This window comes from Gavialis gangeticus, unplaced genomic scaffold (assembly GCF_001723915.1).
Source record: "Gavialis gangeticus isolate Ggan-Ray unplaced genomic scaffold, GavGan_comp1, whole genome shotgun sequence".
Taxonomy (NCBI): domain Eukaryota; kingdom Metazoa; phylum Chordata; order Crocodylia; family Gavialidae; genus Gavialis; species Gavialis gangeticus.
This window is the reverse complement of record NW_017729017.1, coordinates 3,123,643-3,143,200: the sequence shown is the minus strand read 5'-3', so window position 1 is coordinate 3,143,200 and position 19,558 is coordinate 3,123,643. Positions and strand designations below refer to the sequence as shown.

General features: G+C 41.7%; 1 protein-coding gene across 1 annotated transcript in view; it reads right to left on the bottom strand.

The window, feature by feature from the left end:
* Nucleotides 1-19,558, bottom strand: part of PTPRT (protein tyrosine phosphatase, receptor type T) — a 1,137,038-nt gene that overhangs the window by 95,103 nt on the left and 1,022,377 nt on the right. The window contains exons 16-18 of the mRNA XM_019513020.1: nt 9,361-9,509; nt 2,257-2,334; nt 2,020-2,055 (exon numbers count right to left, since the gene is read on the bottom strand). Of these exons, the coding sequence (XP_019368565.1) occupies nt 2,020-2,055; nt 2,257-2,334; nt 9,361-9,509 (263 nt within the window). The remainder of the gene's footprint in view (nt 1-2,019; nt 2,056-2,256; nt 2,335-9,360; nt 9,510-19,558) is intronic.

The following is a 19,558-nucleotide window of genomic DNA, read 5'->3' as shown; positions in this document are numbered from 1 at the left end:
CTGTTGAGGCTGTGGGAGGGAGTGCGGGGCACCAGCAGCACTGGGAGAGGCTGTGGGGGGCCTTTAATTTTTATCATGGATTTTGGGTGGGTAGGGCAGCCATTGACGGGGTTGGGAGAGTGGGCGGGGGATGGGGCCTGTTTGATTCAGCAATTTGGCTGATTTGGTGGTGGCCGAATCTTTGAATCAGATACAGCTGAATCGATTCAGGAAAGTGATTTGAATCACTGTCCCCCGAATCAGCCGTATTCAAATCTGAAGTGAATACTAGCCGCTTCTCACAGACCTAATATCCATCTCATTTTCCTTTAAGGATGAAACCTCTCTTGAGAGGGTCAGCCTTTTGATGGATTTCAGGATAAATGTGTGCATTATAAAAGTCACTTTATGCCTATCTCTGTTTCCTTGCTATTCATTGGCAAAAGCAATAGGCTCATGTGCTTGTTTGTAATTTCTTCTTGGACTAACTACCAGGCTACTAGCCACTCAGGGTAATGTTTAAAGTAGCGGCAGTAGATGACTGTGTCTGGAAGGGAAAATTTCCTGCAAATAATCCAGAATGACAGGTCTGATGATTACCACTGGTTAGATTCTGATCATTTTTATGCTGTCTTTTTCATTCATGGCTGGGGAACTGCCTTTTTTATAATAGATATACAGCTAGTGCAAGCATCCTCAAAGGAGATCCTAAATTGGTAAGCTGTTATTGCTCATATTCAGGAGTATACCTCTACTACGTTTCTGAATCATTTCTTTTGCCATCTTAAAAGTTTCTGCTCATTCTGTGTCTCTGTTAGCTTGGTGGGACAGCATATTCTTTGTAAAGCTTGAAAGACAAGTTTCAAAGGTGGAGACCTGAAGCTTAAAACTATAGTCAGACACCTGAATAAAAAAAGTGTTGATTTTTTTTTCTCCAGAAGTGTAGAAAACTGAAAACTTCCATTAAACAAAACAGGAGTTGTGACACACACACACCACCATTAACAATTAGGCCAGTTTTATCCAGAGCCCTCAAGATTAACTTGAAAAGCAAATAATTTAGCATCCAACCTGGACAATTTTGGCCTTTAGAGTCTCTTCTGTCAGAAAAGAAAATTACCATTTTCCTCTTTTCTCCGTAGTTCAACAATGCAGTTCTATCCAAAGATCTCTGTTGATTTCTATTGCATACTCAGCATTCATTTTGTATTGAATTCCTACTAACATCTGTATTTCTTCCATTTATGTAAAGAATGTATATAGTGCCTAGCACCAGTGAATCCAAGTGCTTTTAAAAGGGGGGGATTTCTTGGTAGTCCTACAGCTCTCAGGGTCCTCAAGCATGAAACAGTCACGTTCTGGAAGCTGTCTCTGATTCTATCATGATCCTTTTTGCACTTATACTATTTTGTCCCTCCCAACGGTTTTGATATGCCCAAATGCTTATTTTTTCCACAAGTCAGGGGGTAGAGACATCTTTTCTTCATGCACAAAACATGCTTACGTCACCTGCATAGAAATGGTTACTTACATGAATCTAACGGTGCACAGAATCTGAAGGGATTCCATTTGTGAAAGACATGCCCAGTACTCCGCATAGTTCTTAAATTGTTAATGCTAATTTCCTTTCATTAGAAAAATAGGGAAATTTCCTGTTTGATAGATCCTATCCATTTTCAGGATTTTTAATGAAGTTTTTTGAATGGATTTGAAATTCATAAAGATCTTTTGGCCTACTTTTTATCTAAGCACTCACACTATCAGTTATGTTGGCTCATTGGTAAACAGCAGCTTCAAGGGGGAAGTCATTTTTTTTTGTTTTGTTTCTATGGATACACTAGACAAACTTCTTTAATTTCCTCAGTAATAATGTGGAAATTTAAAAGCAAAGACTTTGCAATCCAAAGGATTCTTGAACATGAGAACAAATATAACAGTGGAACCCAACCCATTTGACAATGTTCCTTTCAGTCATTTTTCAAATGCAACAAATGCTTTCTCTCTCCAGTGAAGTATAATACACCATACCTGTCTTCTTACCTAGCAGCGTGGTCGATGGAACAGTGTCTGATGATACTTTGAGATGGAATTTCGTTCACCCACACGACACGGATCAATGGAAATCAACAGAAGATCAATAGGAAAAAAAATTACAAAAAAAATGAAAACAAGGTTAGCTGTAACCAACATTCAAATGACTCAGTCCACATGTCATACTGGGAAATGTACAGAAGCAGAAAAATAAAATAAAAAGAAAGAAAAATCTGGCACTAGTACCTGAGTAGTAGGAATTCAACAAAGATTTGCTCTGAAGGGTTTTGCTTTGGACAGAAAATGAACAAGGAGAGGATGATGCTAGGTAGGAAAGACATAAGGAAAAGACTTTAGACATATATATAGTGTGAGAAAGAACAGGGAGAAAGTTTCTAAAAGAACACGGTTATATGGAATATATAGTGCATACCAAAATGAAAACCATTTTTCATCTGAACATGCATATTAAATTATGTTACTATTATTCAGTATTTGCTTTAATAAAAAAAATCTCCAGGTCCCAAAACACTGCATTATTGCTACTGTGAGATATATTTGGGATAGGCAGACACCCCCCATCTCGTGCCCCCTTCTTTTTAATTAGATATTATGTTTAGTCTTACACAGGAGACAAACTTGTATTTTTCTCTCTCAGAAAGATAAGTGCCTAAAAACAATGCACCAAAATACAAACCATATGAAACAGAGTGGAGTAATAACAGTAAAATAAACTTACTCAAATGCAGAACACATTCACACTCAAACCTAGAAACAGCAGTAGCATGTGAAGGCCAGCTTTTTTGCAGGGGCATTGAGGGGTGGTAGTTTTAACGGAGTACCTTTTGGAGAGAGGTATACCTTAAGTATGCTCCAAAGGCAGAATATGTCAGAAGCTGCTGCTCTATCCACAGGTCAAGTTTCTTATGTGGTCCTCAGCTTGGTAGCAAGAGAAGAACTTACCCTAAATGTGTGTCTTGTAAAGCATGCATTTTGGGACTGAGGATAGCTAGGCAGGGTGTAAACTGTGTCCTATTTGCCTACTGCAAATCTAATATTACACACACAGTGTCAATGCACGTTTATGGCTCTTTTAAAAATGGACAGTCTGGGTGGCATGCTGTCTTTTATTCCAATGCAGATAACAACTTAAAGGGGGCAGGCTGATTAGAAAGGACAAGCCAATCCTATCTCCTCCCACTCTATAGACTAATTTCCCTGGACAAGGACCGATAGATTATTTACTTTATAGTCAAAATGTATCAGACAAAGGGCCCGAATCAGCATCCATGTGGTAGATTCATGGTTTTTATGGAGCTACCTTATGTACTGAATGACTTGCACGTAACCATTATGGTAATCTACCATTTCTGAGGACATGTTCTTTCATAATCATTTTGCATTTGTTTCTAAACTGGCAATTTACTTACCACCTTCACAGCATGATGAGAAACAAACTAATACGAAAAGCTCAGTACATCAGAATGATAGCAATAGATAAAAAGAAGAAACTATTCCAGAATCCAATAAAAATTAGACAAAATTCAATTTAGATAAAAGCAATTTCAGAAGCAACTGCTCTACTTCTAGGAGTAAGCATTACTTACCAAGTTAAAATTATTCTACGGAATGAGGAAAAGCATTCACTACTTTAGAGAGTTTCCCTGGAATGCCATAAAGTCAGCAGAACTGCTCTCTAAGGAATTTACAGCACCCAATAAATGCACGTAGATCTCTTCCATTATAACACTTTTCTTTTGCCATGTTTTCATTCCCGTCTTTAGCTTACAGAATACAGTTGAAATTACAAAAAGTTAACATCAGCTGTCTCACAAACAGGTCTGCTTGATTTCTCTCTCAGCTGCCTTTAACACAGGATGCATCTCCTATTTTGAGGGGGTCCCCTTGCCTTGTTCATGGCCATGCCTTGTAGTGGCATCCACTTCTAGAGGTGGGTAACCTGAAGTGAACAAGGTTACTTGATCAAGGTCATACAGCAAGTTAGAAGCAGAGCTCTGCTTTCCTGGGACCCAGTATTTTAAATATAACCACTGGCTTACAGTGCCTTTGAATAAGGTCTTTATATAAAGTAATAATGCATCAGCAAGTAGGTGTTCTACAAATACTTCAAGCAATTTAATAAAAATATTGCTCATTCATCTCTATTGTAGTGGAATGGACTAGAGATGTAAGAAAGGGAAGTGAATATCAAAATATTTGTTTGGCAGAAAAACCAGTAGGCCAGATTTTCAAAGATCTCTCCATACAGAATAACAGTAGAAAACACCTGTGCATTTGTATAAATTGGTCAGATAGGTACTTGCATGACCAGAAAACTGTGTGCGCAATTACCCATTTAGAAGGAAAGTGTTTTACAAGAACAGTGAATATATACATACTGGCATGAGGCCAAGGCAGAGCAAATTTCAGTCCAGTGTAGCATGCCAGAACAAAGTTCATGAACATCTTAAGTATTGCTGTATGTCATCTCTGGGCTGCTGAATCCCTGTACAGAGGCCGTTATCACTCTCACTGCACAGGTATTTAAAATCTTGGCCAAAGGTGACATAAGACTTTCCAGAACAGTGAGGAAAAAAATTAAAAGAGAGCTGATATTATGCTTTCTTCAAACCTGGCAGTGCCCTTTCACTCTGGGTTTTCTTCTACCTCCTCCCTGGCTTCAAGAACACTGAGCTTTATTATTATTTTATAATTTTTCACCTAAAAAGATCTTGTGATGAAGAGCCAAAAAGTCCCAGTAATGAGTACCTCAGGGCATACATCCCATGGGAAGTGGAAACTATGCACACCATGAATAAGAATTAGCTCTTGAATTAACGATCTTGAGGTACCTATCTAGTCTGAATGATGACAAGTGCTAGTGCTCAGAGGAAGGAATATGTGAAGAGTGAATAGAGCATGGGCACAGTTTTGGTGAACTGTGGTCAGGGATGATCCTTCACCACTTGGACACTTACTTACCTGCTCCTCTCTAAGCATTCCTTTGCCAGCAGGTAGGGTAACCTGGCAAGTGCCCAGCCATGTTCCTCAGTGCAAACTGCCTGCTCTCTCCCTGCCCCATCCAGTTTTAAAGCCTCATGATTTAAATGAATGTGGTTCGCTTCCAAATTATTCTTAACAAATTGGCCTTCTCAAACCATCCACATCCTCTGAACAAAAGAGCTCCTGCCAAGCAGGAGTTGAAGGTGTCAAGCTAGCTACGCTGGTAATGTAGCATTCTCCTTTGGATCAGCTCTGCCAGGCCTGCATTATCTATGGCCCTTTGCGTGGTATTTCATCATCATGGTGTCAGGAAAGTGGTGCCTATGCGCAAGACACATCATTAGTGTATCATTGTTCAGATGATGTACTACTGCTTTTCCCCTCTATGGCCTGTCACACTGATGGGCTGCCAGACTACAGGAGATTTACTTGCAATAACAACCGTGTGTGCACCCTATCGGACACTTCACAGATGCTACTTGGATAATTTTAGCTCCAACCATGTCCATTCTTTGTCACTTCTTTTCAGTAATGCTCCCTCATTGAGCTGGTGCCTGTAGAAAGTTGTGCAGTGTCACATCATGGGAAATGTCATTGCCTTTCAAGAGCTTTTTCATAGCAAGGCAGAGTCTTAAATTATAATAACAGATGTCACCATTAGCACATAACTTTCCTTTTATATTTAGGTAATAAATAGAAGACAGACAATAGGGCAGTTGCACCTGTGCATAACAGCATACAACTAAAACAGGCAGAATAATGCAGTGGCATGTTGAACAAACAAGTTAATTCCATCAACTTGCCCAAGCAAAGCTCCTATTCACATCAATGGCAATTTTGCCTGAATAAAAGCTTTGTGAGGAAAAATGTGATTAAGGAACCAAAGATCTGACCTGATAATAATAGCTCATCTTCTGCTCCTCTTTCAACTACACTTCCAACCCAAGGCTTATTGCTCTTACTGAAATACAATTATTGATAATAAGGGAGTACAAACATCTGCATCCATGGGTGAAATGCAGTCCTGTGCCAATAGACAAATAGCCAATGTACTCCTGAAGCACTGTATGAGCTTTACATTTGCCTAGTGCACAGGGCTAAGATCCGTCTGAAGAATATAGATGCTTAAGAAAACACACTTGCCCCTGTGTGAAACCAGCATTTTAGAGAAGAGCTCATTTGTACAAATATTATACCAGAACTTTACAAATGTGTCCATCTAGGAGTACTGAGAATGGGAATGGGGAAATGTATATACTGGCAGGTAGCTGAAAGCAACAGAAGTTGGTTCGTCTTCATTGACTGAATCACATGAAATGATCTTGACTACACACTCAAATTCAAAACCAGCTACTACTTTGCTGCTGCATGAAATGCCAGGCTTACAAAGGCAAATACATCACAGTTAAGTCATGGCATTCCACTGGCTTTCTAGGTAAGGCCAAAAGAGTGTGGCAGCATAAATGTCATAGTAGAGATGTGGGGAGGCAGTGAGCCTGTTACCCACAGTCAAGTGCAGAATCAGTTTAATATTTGACATATTCAGTGGATTATTAGCTTGATCTTGCATAAGAATAGATTTAATCCTTTTTTAATGTTAATGAAAAGAAGATTCAGACTTAAAATGACAAATTCAAGGAAACTCAAACTGAAGAATGATACTTCAAGCCAAATTTAAAAGGAAGTACTTCTGGGCCACTTCCAGGTCTGCCACTGAGTGCAAAGGGAATGCCCCCTGCCCCCTGCATCCCCCCAGCTTGGCTATTGGCCACAGGGGAACCCCAGGTGTCCCCCTAGATCCAGAAGACACCAGTCACCAAGCTGGGGGCTGGGGATCCCCCGTGTGCTCCCCAGTGGACATGGAAGTGGACTGGAAGTGCTTCTGGTCCAATTCTGGGTCCGCTGTCAAGCGCAATGGGGATCGCCCCCCCGGGGCTGCTATGGGATGCTCCAGCTGCCCCAGCATCTTAGCATTCATGAGCCGCCTGGTACCTTGACGTATGTAGAAAAAATATTTAAAGCTGTGTCTATGTCTGAGTCATCGAATATTTCCAAATTGATTCGGAGTGTTCCGATTCGATTTGGAGAGATTAAAGGGTCTCCTGATTCAATTCAGATTTGGAGATTCAGCTGCTGAATTAGGCTGAATCTCTGCTGAATCAAATCAGTGACCAAAGCTTTGCACAGCCCTACTACCTACCATAAAATATATATAGCCTTTTTTTTTTTGGCAAAAAAAAGAAAAAACATGGGGGGGGAGGGAAGCAAGAGTGGACGTTTTAAATCTATATTCATTATGAGGAGGGCAGTGTAAATCCTTTTTGTGCTGTTTTAAAGTTACCATGATTTAAGTTAAGCATTTACAGGTGTCTCTATGTATTAGCTTTCATTAAGGAGATTTGTGAAAGGAGAATTATTATTCTTATCCATAACTTCACAGCCAAACCTATAAAATGTGAGCGGGGCATCCTAGTCTATAAAACACATCATATCTCTGATAGCTTCATGTATTGGATTTGGCAAAAAAAAAAAAAAGGGTAGAAATTATGTGCCCCTCACTGGTAATTATTTTTGATGGGTATAAAACATCCAGCTATGATTTACAGTGGCCTGCATCAGAAAAGTATTAGCTAAATCTTTAGTAGTGTCAGACAACTAGAGGACCAAGTTATAATAAGTGTAAGTGATAAAAATCCTTAGGAATGCTTTTTGCAAAATTAGTCACAGTATATTTTCCATAGCCATATCTTCAAGCAGATGATTCAGTTGTTTTAATTGCTCTTTCAAAATACCGAAAAGTGATAAGACCATATTACATGCTCATCCCACAGCACATTTTATTTCCTCACTGGAAATAGGCTTTAAGCTTCAAAACTGTGGAGGAAGCATTAAAAGAACTTTTAAGTATTTTGTACTTTTTATGCCATCTATCTTAGGTATTCTTAAAATGCCTATAACCATATTATTTCTCTATTTGCCTGATTTTTCAAAGGTATTTGCTGCAATTGACTTGAATGTGAAATGCAAAACTGTATACCTTTGAAAAATCAGGACCTAAATACACTCAAGGCCTGCATCCAAATGAGCACGGATGTTTGGTTCCCCAGAGACAAGAAGCAGCAGTACACTAGCAGCCTCGGCAGCCTTACCTGGGGTCCTGGGGGCCAGGAAAACTGCAGCTACAGCGCTCCTGCAGCTTGAAGCCCAGCCAGCAGCCTGAGCATGGCTTCGGTGAGCCATGCTTCAGTTTTGGGTGATGCTCACTATGGCCATGTGCGCAGCCCCTCTTTTTCTCCGCACAGGTTTTTTGACCTCGGGATCTCCCAGAGTCAAAACCCTGCCCCTGTGCTGGGAAATGCTTGAATGTGTGGTACATAGCACTGCAGATGAGTCTGCGGCACCACGTACCACATGGTTGTGCTCGTCCGGATGCAGCCAAGCGGATTTAGTATGGGAGAGAACTTTTGCAGTGCTAAACCTTGATGTCCAAATTCTTCTGTTTATCCCTCCCACAGGTATGTTTCTATGCAGGCAGATGGGAATTGACAGGAATGGTCTGCAGATGTGGGTGAAGCTACAGCTCAGCCTGTTCAATCTGAGATTGCAAAGAAGGGCTTCAGTCACCGAGACATGTTTTGTAACATGGACACCCATCACCAAAGACTTAGAGACCATTAAAGATTTTACAAAGATTACTAAGGAGTTATTGGACAGTTTTAGAAAGCACTTGGGCCTCAAACCTAAGCACAATTCGAACTGAAGGCAAAAGGCTTTGAATGAAATTCATGGCAAACGTAACTCAAAAACGTATTTAACATAAAGACATTTCAGTTCCAGTGTGAGATTCAGCAGCAACTGTTGCTGTTGATAAGTATTTCCTCATAATACATCACTGAAGAGCTCAGCATCTTTTATAAAAAAATAGCTAAAATGAGTTAACAGACACAAGGGTGAAAAACCTAGGCTTCCTTTGTCCCAATTTAGCCTTGTAACCACAAAACCACCCTTTTTTTTCCATAACAGCTGAGCGCACCATAAATTCTTTCACTCACAGAAGTCCGCTTGGAGATTGGACCTATTGATCATACGGTATAATTATATAACTCTACCTTATAATAAATTATTTCAAATAGATTTAGACTTGGACAGAATCCTCTGAATCTGTCCAATGACTGACTTGGGGCACTCGCAGGGAAATTGCAGACTTCATACTCTCTTAGCTTCCCTGCAATTAACTGCAGTAGTTTTATAATTAATGCTTAAATGTTGTGCCCATGGGAATGAATCCTTTTAAGTACCTGAAGATCTTGAAAAGGGAGGTATCCATTGCAAGCAAGTGAAACTTACTGAATCCATTAACATCTTGGCAGCTGGCTGAAAATGCTTCTTCATTGTGGACTGCGCTGAGTTTGGTGGAGGTCTTATCTGAAGTAGCAACAGGGCCCATCTCTCTCTGGGTGCTGCTCTGAGTCTCTTTCTGCTTCTTGGCTAGTTTCCTTTAGGATGTTTTGAAGAGAAGAAAAAGAAAACAGTCAGTTTTTTCCATTAACAGTAAAACAAATGGAAAAAAAAGCTCGGGGGCTAATGGCAAGACAGGGAAATTTTAATTTTAAAATACCTATAAGGAGATTGATAAATATGGTAATATAAGGTCATGTAGCATGTTCTGATAATAAACATTACTGATGCAGAGAGGTCTTCCACCTTCAAACCCACCTTATCCCAGCAATGGGGTGCCAAGAAAATAAAGGGTATTATAATAAGAAATTCAGAACCAGTGTCATACAGCAAGAATCACAAGCACCAGCTGCTTCAGTAAAATCCTGCTAAGAAAAGGAGGCTGTTGGAATCCATGAATTCATGTTAGGTGGGCACCTAAACCAACCCAGTCTGGAATTTCTCTATTAATATCTCCAATGAATAGCCTGACCTACCATGGGTTTGACACTAGTGTCTAATGGGCAGAGGAGGAATTTTTTGTAGAACAGTGAGGAGAGGAACCTATACCAAACCTGGATGCTCACCAGAAGTAGGTTCAGGACAAATAAATCGTACAAGATTGTGATGGTAATTTTAAAACAGCTTCAACCTCTGACCTGTTTCCATCAATATCTATGCTCCACTGGTGTCTATCTTTCCTGACTTCAAAGAGATGACAAAACCACTAGCGCAGGTAGTGCCAGCTCTGAATGCTTAGTGACAAAGCTGTGAACATGAGACCCCACTTTGCTCCCACAGCTGACAATAAGAAAAATGAAGAGAAAGAAGGAAAAGTGGAAAGTAAGCTACTAAACCTCCATTGACATTTGTCTGTTCTATGCTTCATTCATATCAGAGAGCAAAACTGTTTAAAAATGAATGCATGACATTCTACAACTAGCATCTTGAACAGATACAGTACAAGTAGCTAGCACCAGCAAAGAATTTTGCTAACATGGTTTCCATAGGTTAGAAAAACAAAAAGAAACAAAAAAAGAAGAGAGAAAGAAAGTAGTAAGTAGGAGTTTAGGTTCCTTCTTTTTCCCTCTAGAAAAGAAATCCTAATAACTAGATCATTATGTGAAAGAGAGTTTTCCTTCACAATACTGATCTGTTTAGGAACATGCATTTGATTCTTAGAAGGACAAACCATATCTACTGGTACTCATTTCAATTAGCTTTGTTTACTTTTTAGCAAATAATATGAGGGTTGCATTTACCAGGGAAGATCACTTGATAATTAAGATTTCTGCATGAGAGTTATGATGTTTAGGTCAGCTAAATTTTTGCAGGAAGAGACTGGAGTGATACAAAAGCCTGTACCTACATCTTTGTGAAACATCACCTCTATCAAAACAATGTAGTCCATCCCAGGGAACTGCACTTGTGGAGGAAACCTTTACTAAACTCCATTTTATGCTTGCCCCTGGATATTCAGATATTTTCACCTGTTGTAGAAATGTAACAACTAAGCCACTAACCAATGGCTTTGAATTACATGGGTTAAATTTAAGTTGTCATTAATTTCCACCTTTCAATAAAATAAAGTAAGTATGAGATATTTACTTTTTTATATTCCTTGACCACCTTTTGATCTCTTATTTCAGACAAATAGGGTGCTTATTGGACTACTGAAGAAAGCTATACTTGATTACTAGGCCTGTGTGAAGCAGCTAGTATTTGCTTCAGATTCGGCTGATTCGGGGGACAGTGATTTGATACAATAATTCGAATCACTGTCCCCAGCTGATGTGGCCAAATCTGATTTGGAGATTCGGCTGCTGCTGAATCTCCAAATCTCTGAATCAGCCAGGTCCATCCCCACCAGCATCCAGCTCTTTGGAGGAAAAAAAAGCTCTGGCCCACTGGATGCTGCTGGTGGGGGGGGGGCATCCCTGCTGCCTGCCACTGCTCCGCACTGCACTGGAGACTCTGCATGAGCCCCCAAACCCCACTCTCACTCCCCCAGCCCCCCACAGGTGCCCCGCCTGGACCAGCTCTGTCCCTTTAAGAAAAAAAAACAACCACAGTCACCACTCCTGCTGGTGGGGGAGCAATCCCCACTGCCGCCCACGGCCCTGTACCACGTGGGGGGCTTTGCATGAGCCCCACAAGCCCGGAGGCTGCTGCAGGAGTGGTGAGTGCCAGGGTTTATTTCCATTTTTTTTTTTTCTTAAAGGCCCGGACCTGGCCTGGGAGGGTCACCCATGGGGGGAGTTGGGGGAACAGGGGAGGAGTCAGGGAGCTCATGCAGAGCCCCCCCATGCAGCATGGGAGAGTGGGGGGCAGTACTTGGTGAGCACTGGGGCTTTTCTTTAAAGGGCCGGAAGCTAGGGTGGGTGGGGCAGCCATGGGGTGAGGCTGGGTGAGCCGGCGGGGATCAAGGAGGCTGGCAGGGGTCCCTCCGTGATCCCTACCCTCCTCCCCCAGCCCACCTCACACCCGCCTCTAGTATTAACTAGCTCAGAGTCAGCCGCAGCTCCCTGCTGCAGCCACCAGGGACTGCCCAAATCAAAGCTCTCCAAAGATTCAGAGAGCTTTGAATCGATTCAGACCTTTTAATTGGTCTCCCAATTCAATTCAGATTTGGAGATTTGGCCACCAAATCAGGCCAAAACTCCTTTGAATCAAATTACCACCCGAAGCTTCACACAGCCCTACTGATTGCCATTTTTGATGCTTAAAATGGTGAGCTAATGAGGGTAAGAATTTATTAAATCCAGATTGAATTCTCTCTAGCAATATTTGCCTTCAAATCCCATTGCTTAATGTCATTTGAAATATACTGGTAAAATCCAAACTCATTTCCTTTTGAGAACTCATGGAAGTCCTATGAAAGAAATTCTATGCTGTCTTGTAAGACACAAAGGGGACTCTATTGCCTGGACTATTCAAAAGGAAAAGTAATCCAAAGTTAGCATTCTTGATTTAAGACATTTCACAGAAGCATCACAAGCAAATTGGCAGCCCCAACTTACAAGTGGCCCAAAGGTGGACTAACTCAAGGTCTTTAATACTTGGGGTACAGGTATATTGGAAGAGATGCACAGGGAAGCTGTACAGCATCTGGTAATTCTGGGCATGACTTATCAAATGTTTTTTAAGAACAAAGCAATCAGGGCTGTGTGAAGCTTTGGTAGCTGATTTGATGCAGAGAAAATTCAGTCCAATTCGGTGGCCAAATCTCCAAATCCAACTGAACCAGGAGACCAATTAAAAGGTCCAAATTGAATCTGAAGCCTCTGAATAGATTTGGAAAAGATGTGGTGCTGCTTCAGAGATTCAGCCATAAACTAAATAGGCAGCAGTCCTCGCCATGCGGACACAGCTGCCTCCAGCTGGTAAGTCTGTTGTGGTGGAGACGGGAGGGAAGGAGCATGGGGGAGGGAGGGATTGGGACTGGGACAAGCTGCCCATCCAGGGCAGGGGGTTGCAGGACTTGGGGAACGGGGTGGGAGGGATGCACAGGATGCAGGCGCAGCAGCACTGGGAGCAGACACTATGCTCTGCCGCTCCTTGCCCAGCCAGGGCAGGGGGATGGGGAGAGATGCAGGTGCGGCTCGCTCTGGGCAGAAGGGAGCAAGTGGCAGCAGGGCACAGCCCCCGCTCCCAGCGCTGCTGCACCCACATCCCTTGCCCCCCCCCCCGGCTGGGCAAGTAGTGACAGTGCTCGCATCCTGCACTCCCCCACCCCAGCTGGGCAAGCAGCAGTAGTACCTCCATTTCACCCCCCCCCACACCCTGTCCTGGCTGGGCAAGCAGCAGGCTATGTCCTGCTGCCACTTGCCCAGTTAGGGTGGGGAGACATGGGGTGGGGGCGTAGCAGAGCTGGGAGAGGGGGAAATGCCCTGCTGCTGCTTGCCCCCTTCCACCCGGAGCAAGCCGTGCCTACATCGCATCCCCTCCCACCCCAGCTGGGCAAGTGGCAGCAGGGCATAGCTCCTGCTCCCAGTGCAGCCATACTCTCATCCCATGCCCTCTATCCCCCTACGTCCCATGCCCCCCTGCCCTGACTGGGCAGCTTGTCCCAGCCCCAGCCCCAATCCTCCCTCCCCCATGCCTTTTCACTCCCCCCTCTGCCCACCACAACATACTTACCAGCTGGAGGCAGCTGTGTCCAGCACGGTGAGGACTGCTGCCTGTTTAGTTTATGGCCGAATCTCCAAAGCGGTGCCAAATCTTTGGATCAGATTCAGCCAAATTGAATCGGGACAGTGATTTGAATCTCCAAATCGAATCACTGTCTCTCCGAATCAGCCAAATCTGAATCCAAAGTGAATACTTGCCACTTCACACAGGCCTAACAGCGATCACTACACAAATTAACAAGAGGGACACAGGCATCAGTTCTCCTTTATGGATTTGTCAGCCATGCTTTTTAATAGTATCAGAAGTATCAGGTTGCTGTCTTTTCTCCCACCTCAGTTGTCTGTCTGTTTAGAACAGCAGCTCAGAAAAAAGCCTATTTGGACCTCTCCTTCATTGCAATTTATAGAAAGGATTAAAAAAAAATCAAATGATTCTTGCAACAGTGTTAGGAATACCACTTAAACTCACAGCTAGGTAGAGATTTATTTGCCAGCATGTCAAAACATCTTTGGAATTGGAAAAGCATTTATCTGAAAAAGCTCTGTTTGCAAAAATAACGTACTTGAAGTGATCTCTCTGAATTACTGACAAACCATATCAGTGACATGGCTTCTGCTCTCCTTACTGACCAGCTTCCCATAAACACAACAACTGAAACATCCAGATGAAACTGCTATCAGTGCATTAGTGTCAATCACGGGAGGGCCACAGGCTGCCTAGAACTTGTAACCAGCATGAAACTGCACAGTTTGTCACCGGGCACTGAGAAGAAGCTTTCTAGCTCATGCATTATGCAGTTAGAAAGGGGAAGAAAAATAACTGGACAGATACTTGGAAGAAAAGTCAAGTACAAGCAACATGCGATGAAGTGATTGAAATGTCAAAATGTCAATAAGGAGGAATTAATGGCTGTTTTACTTTTAAGTCCAAGGGAATCATGCCAAAAAGAAACAAGAGCCCATTGAGGCAGGTTATAAGGCTACCCTTGCATCTTCAACAGAGAGGATATTTATAATGTATGCATAGGAAATATACATGAGGAAGGGGTGACACAAAAAAGGATCTCCAGAAGTAAACGACCTCATAAGATGTTATCTGTGTTCAGTGTAAAGATAGATGTGGTAGGAGGAGCTTAAAAGCCAACCCATGGAAACTCCTGGTATAGAGTAGATAGTGTGTTTAGGCAAAAAAAATCCCATGGTTTGTAAATTCTTCAGAGTAGGGACTGCCATGGTTTTGTGCCAAACCTCAATGGACCTAATGATGGTTGATGTTGTATTTGACACCATCCTGATTGCCCGAGTTGTTGACCTGGCTCAAAACCAGAGCAGCATGGTTATTTACCAATGTCACCCTTCCAAGTTGCACTGCTGCTCCCCCAACAGTAGGCAGGGACCTTGTTAGGGAATGATCTACAAACACTACACAGATTCACACTGTGATGTCCAAGGAAAAAAAGGACAGCATATTTCCTCCTGCACACTTGGTGGGACTTGAAATGGGACAGTGGATTGTAGGGTCTGTTGGGTCACAGGACAAAACACTCTCTCAGGATAAATTCAGCATCTACTTACATACAGCCTGGGATCTTGTGATAAAAATGTTCAGGAAAGAAGAATGGGGCTTTTACTAAATCTTTACTCTGGCAAATCTGAAGCCTAAATATTGCCAACCCTACTCCTACAAGAAAGCATTACTATACCACTTGAAATTAGGGCTGTGCAAAATTTTGCCAGCTGTTGCATTTTGACACTGTTTCGATTCATTTCGAGCTTGAAACAGCAAAATCAAAATGAAACGAAAGGCTTCGAAACAGCCTCGAAATGAAACAAGGGAAGTCGAAATGTTTCGATCCTAGCGCTGCAGAGCCCAATCAAAATGTGGAAACAGTGAAACCATTTTGACGAATCAGAACGGAACAGTGTTTTCCAACTGAAACAAAACTTTACATGAAACATTGTTCCGTCAAAGCGTCAAAACAGATGTTGAAGCGGAACGCTGTTGTTTCGCACAGCCCTTCTTGACATGAATAAAGGTGGCAAAGGGCAGCTGTAAGTCAGAACAATCATAGGATTTAGCTGTTTAAAATATCAGTCAGTGTGTCTACATCCACTCTCAGACAATGGTCTGATCTGCAACTGTTAGTACAAAATCTGTAATCCCCACTTAAACAACATTTCCTAGTGATTTCATTTGTCATTTTACAAAAAATACCATTTGCTTTACAATGCACTCAGATGCAGGCATCAATATTGCAAACGAAGAAAATCCTTGTCGTAATAGATCCACCAGTATACTCCTACAAAATCAAAAACATCAACTCACTCACATATAAATAATTTACAGCACTTGCTTTCTGGGATTTGTTTTAATCATCCTCATTAGGATGACATAAGCACTGACTCTTGGTTCTGTTCTTCCTGCATCAAATGAGAAGTCACTTTACTCTCTTTAGGATTCTCATTCTGCAGTTTAGTCTTTGCCGGCAGATCCCTGAATCCATGGACATATAGGCACACAAATATCTTTGTATATGTTTATATATAAGCATGCCTATAAATGAAATTGATGTTTTATTTTTCCCCACATGCCCTGCAGAAGCTGGAAATAAATTCAGCATATAAACTCTGTTATTTTAAAAACTGTTGGCATAAATTTATCCTAATACCTTCAATAGAATCAATTCTTAAGAAAAGAGTCTCCTAGTTCAACAATTACCATAGTTACACTCTAGACGAGATTAGAATGGATGCTGAAGCTGCTCAGCACATAGCAAGAGGTGTTCTGCACTTTTGCAAGACCGAGAGGAAATGAAAGCTACTTATCTGCTGTTGAGTGTCTTCTTCCCATAGAAAACATTTAGCTGGGTGTCTGTATCACACACATGCCTCTATCATGAAAAGCACTTCCACTGAATTCTGACATCACTATCTGACATACTTCATACAGTGGCCAAAACTACACACAATCAGCAGCAAGGGGGGGACCCCAAAAGCCCTCCACAACATTAACACTTCTATTCCTGTCACTAAAAGCTCCTGCACTAAAAGATGCTTGATTTAAAAATATATTAAAACTAGTACCTGGTACTAGACACAAGACCTATTTTAATACAAAAGTAAGGCCACTTAGGTAAGACAGTAAACATGAATAAATAAGAGTAAGGCTTCCACTGCTACGTTAACTAGGCTACCTCACACATTTGCTATGCTATAGCATATGTTCATAAACACCGTAGTGGTAAGCTATTTATTTGACAAGACCAGAAAAAAAATGTTACGTGTGTTGTGCAACAGAGCTCGCAGTGCTATAAGAATCTTGGGCCAAAATATATATTTATGCTTATGTAAATCAGGAATAACTCATTTGAAAAACTGCATATGACTTAGAAGAAATGACAATCCCCATGGTTCAGTTACCTGGCCAGGACTTCAGAATGTTTGAAGGGCATTATACCTAGCTAAAAGCATGTGTTGTTACTGGGGAGAGGAGGGGCATGGAAGCGGCGGTGCATCAGTTCTTTTGTGGTCACTTTTGTATGTCCACTCCTGTCTCACACTAAGTCTAAGATAACTGAAGGAAGCTTACCTCTGTTTCATTCTCTGTTTTAGCTTCCACTTACCATGGGGCAGGAGTGGACATAGGAAGTATTATCACAAAACAGCTTGTGCTGCAAGTCTCTTCCTTCCCTTTTTAACCCCATAAAATTTGTTAGTCTGTCCTTACCTGAAGTTATGAGGATATCATAATGGCACCTGTCATTTGCAGAAGAGTTCTAAGGATTTCAAAGTCTGTAACAGCAATTAACTTTTAAAGATGGATAAAGTCTCATGGAGCAATATTAAGTGAACCCTCCAAAATCAATTAGCAAATTAGAAGTGTGCAACAGACTCAAGTCTTCTGCCTGGAGATCCAGGCTTAATGACTATTCCATGTGGCCTTCTCTTTTGATCATTATAGTTCCCCATGACTTTTCCACTGTCTAGTCTGACAAAGAGCTGCTGCTGTCCCACAATCTCACTTTACCGCAGGGTACCCAATAGGCCAGCACTTCACAGATACGAAGTAATAATATTACAAATGTATGAAAATGGCCCTCGAACACACACTGTTTTTGATTCTCCTGATGGTTACTCTTTTCTCTCACCCTGCCTTGCAAGACTCCAGCCTGTGATGTGTTACTGCAAAACAATAAGAATCCTCTACTGGCATTGCCTTCCATAGGAGTTGAGGGTATTCAGCCTTCCTGCAGAATTTGTAAAACTAAATGTTATAGCCATTGTGCCTACTAGGCCTCCCTGTATTGCACAACTGAATGGCTAACTGCACAATTACATTAAGAACAGGTACACATGCAAAGCAGCTATCACATGATAAAAAGCTCCAACCAGCTATAATTATAGACCTAAAAATGTGTACTAATTGTATAGCTGGTTGCCATTGAGCTTTAACTTGCATGTGTAGCAGCTGAGAGCCCCATCAGCTATCAGAGCTCCCAGTCACAGGGGTGTACCATGCCCAGCATGGCAGCTACGATTCTCAGGGTCCAGGGTTTCACGCAGCCCTGAATCTGGGTGATCACAGCTGCCACAATACCTCAGCCCAAGTTGGGAGCCCCTAGCTGCGGGAGCTTGCTTCTTGCCAAGGCAGGGGAACCCAGGATCAGGCTCCCCTTGTACTGGCGAGAAGGCGTGATCTGATCTAATGAACGATCTCACAATTACGCCTTCTGCCATGCACATTACATGGCAGAAGGCACAATTGGGTGGATCACACATTGAATCCCATTGTGCCTTTACCTGCATGTGCAGAGGGGGCCTAATTACTTCACTGGAACAGACCCTGGTCTTGGTCTTTTATTGGGGAAGACTATTGCAACTGTATGAAAAACAACAAGTTTCACTGAGTAATAGCTATGAGGATGGTCTCAAAGACTTCAAAGAAACTAAACTTATGAGTAAGGACATGGTTGTAGTTTTGGGCCCTTTATAAGAAGGAACTCCAGCCAAGTAGCTAAAGAAGAGTTAAGAGAAATGACCTGCAAGCAGAAGAGAAGAATTACTCAGGGCAACACAGCACTGAATCCAAGGAACAAAAACTACAAATAAAATATGTTGGAGCAGCACATTCCATGGGCTTGTGTTTAAGAATCTTTCAATGGATACATCTGAAAGCCTGCTTTTAAGGAGTGATAAATCAGTTCAAATTTGCTTCAGGGCTAAAATTTACAACACAGTCTTTTGGCTTGGGAGCCAGCTTCATTTAGAATAAGTATAATACATTTGTGCTCTTTATTTCTACTATTCTCAAAAATCAAAAACAAAACATGACCAGATAAACAAATTTAAAAAATCCGACTTTGCTTATAAGCCACATAAAAGACAATATTAACCAGTCAAAATAACCCTGACCCCTACATTTATAACTCTGAAAAGGCCTACTTTGATGATTTTGGAAATTTCACTAAAAAGAAAAACAAAACAAATGTTCCATAAAAATTATATTCACTTGAAAAGAGAACTGTTTATTTCCATGAAAGATTGCACAGCATTATACCTGAGAGGCAGAGAACCCCCAAAAAAAAAAAAACCAGTAAGATTTCCCCCATGGCTCTCTGAGTCAGGGAAGCCTGGAAAATGCTATCAGTATGACAGCTTTCTCTACGAAGGGAAGTAACCCAGAGTTAGTTGAGAAAAATGGCAATTTTCTCCCTGAAATTCATAAATGACCAGAATCTGCACAACGGCACCACAGCTGTGCAAAACCTTGGTGATGAAATGCACACGCAGGTGAAACCCAGTTCATTTAAAGCCATTTCAAAGCCCAACATTTCACATAAGGTTCGTTAAAAGATCTGTTGCAAACTGTATAAACTTTGGCTCAGCTTTAAGCAAGCTATGCAAAAACCCACTATTTTAATGGTTTTAACTTGAAACCAGTGGTTTTAACTTGAACCCAGAAATCAGGTAACGCTTAA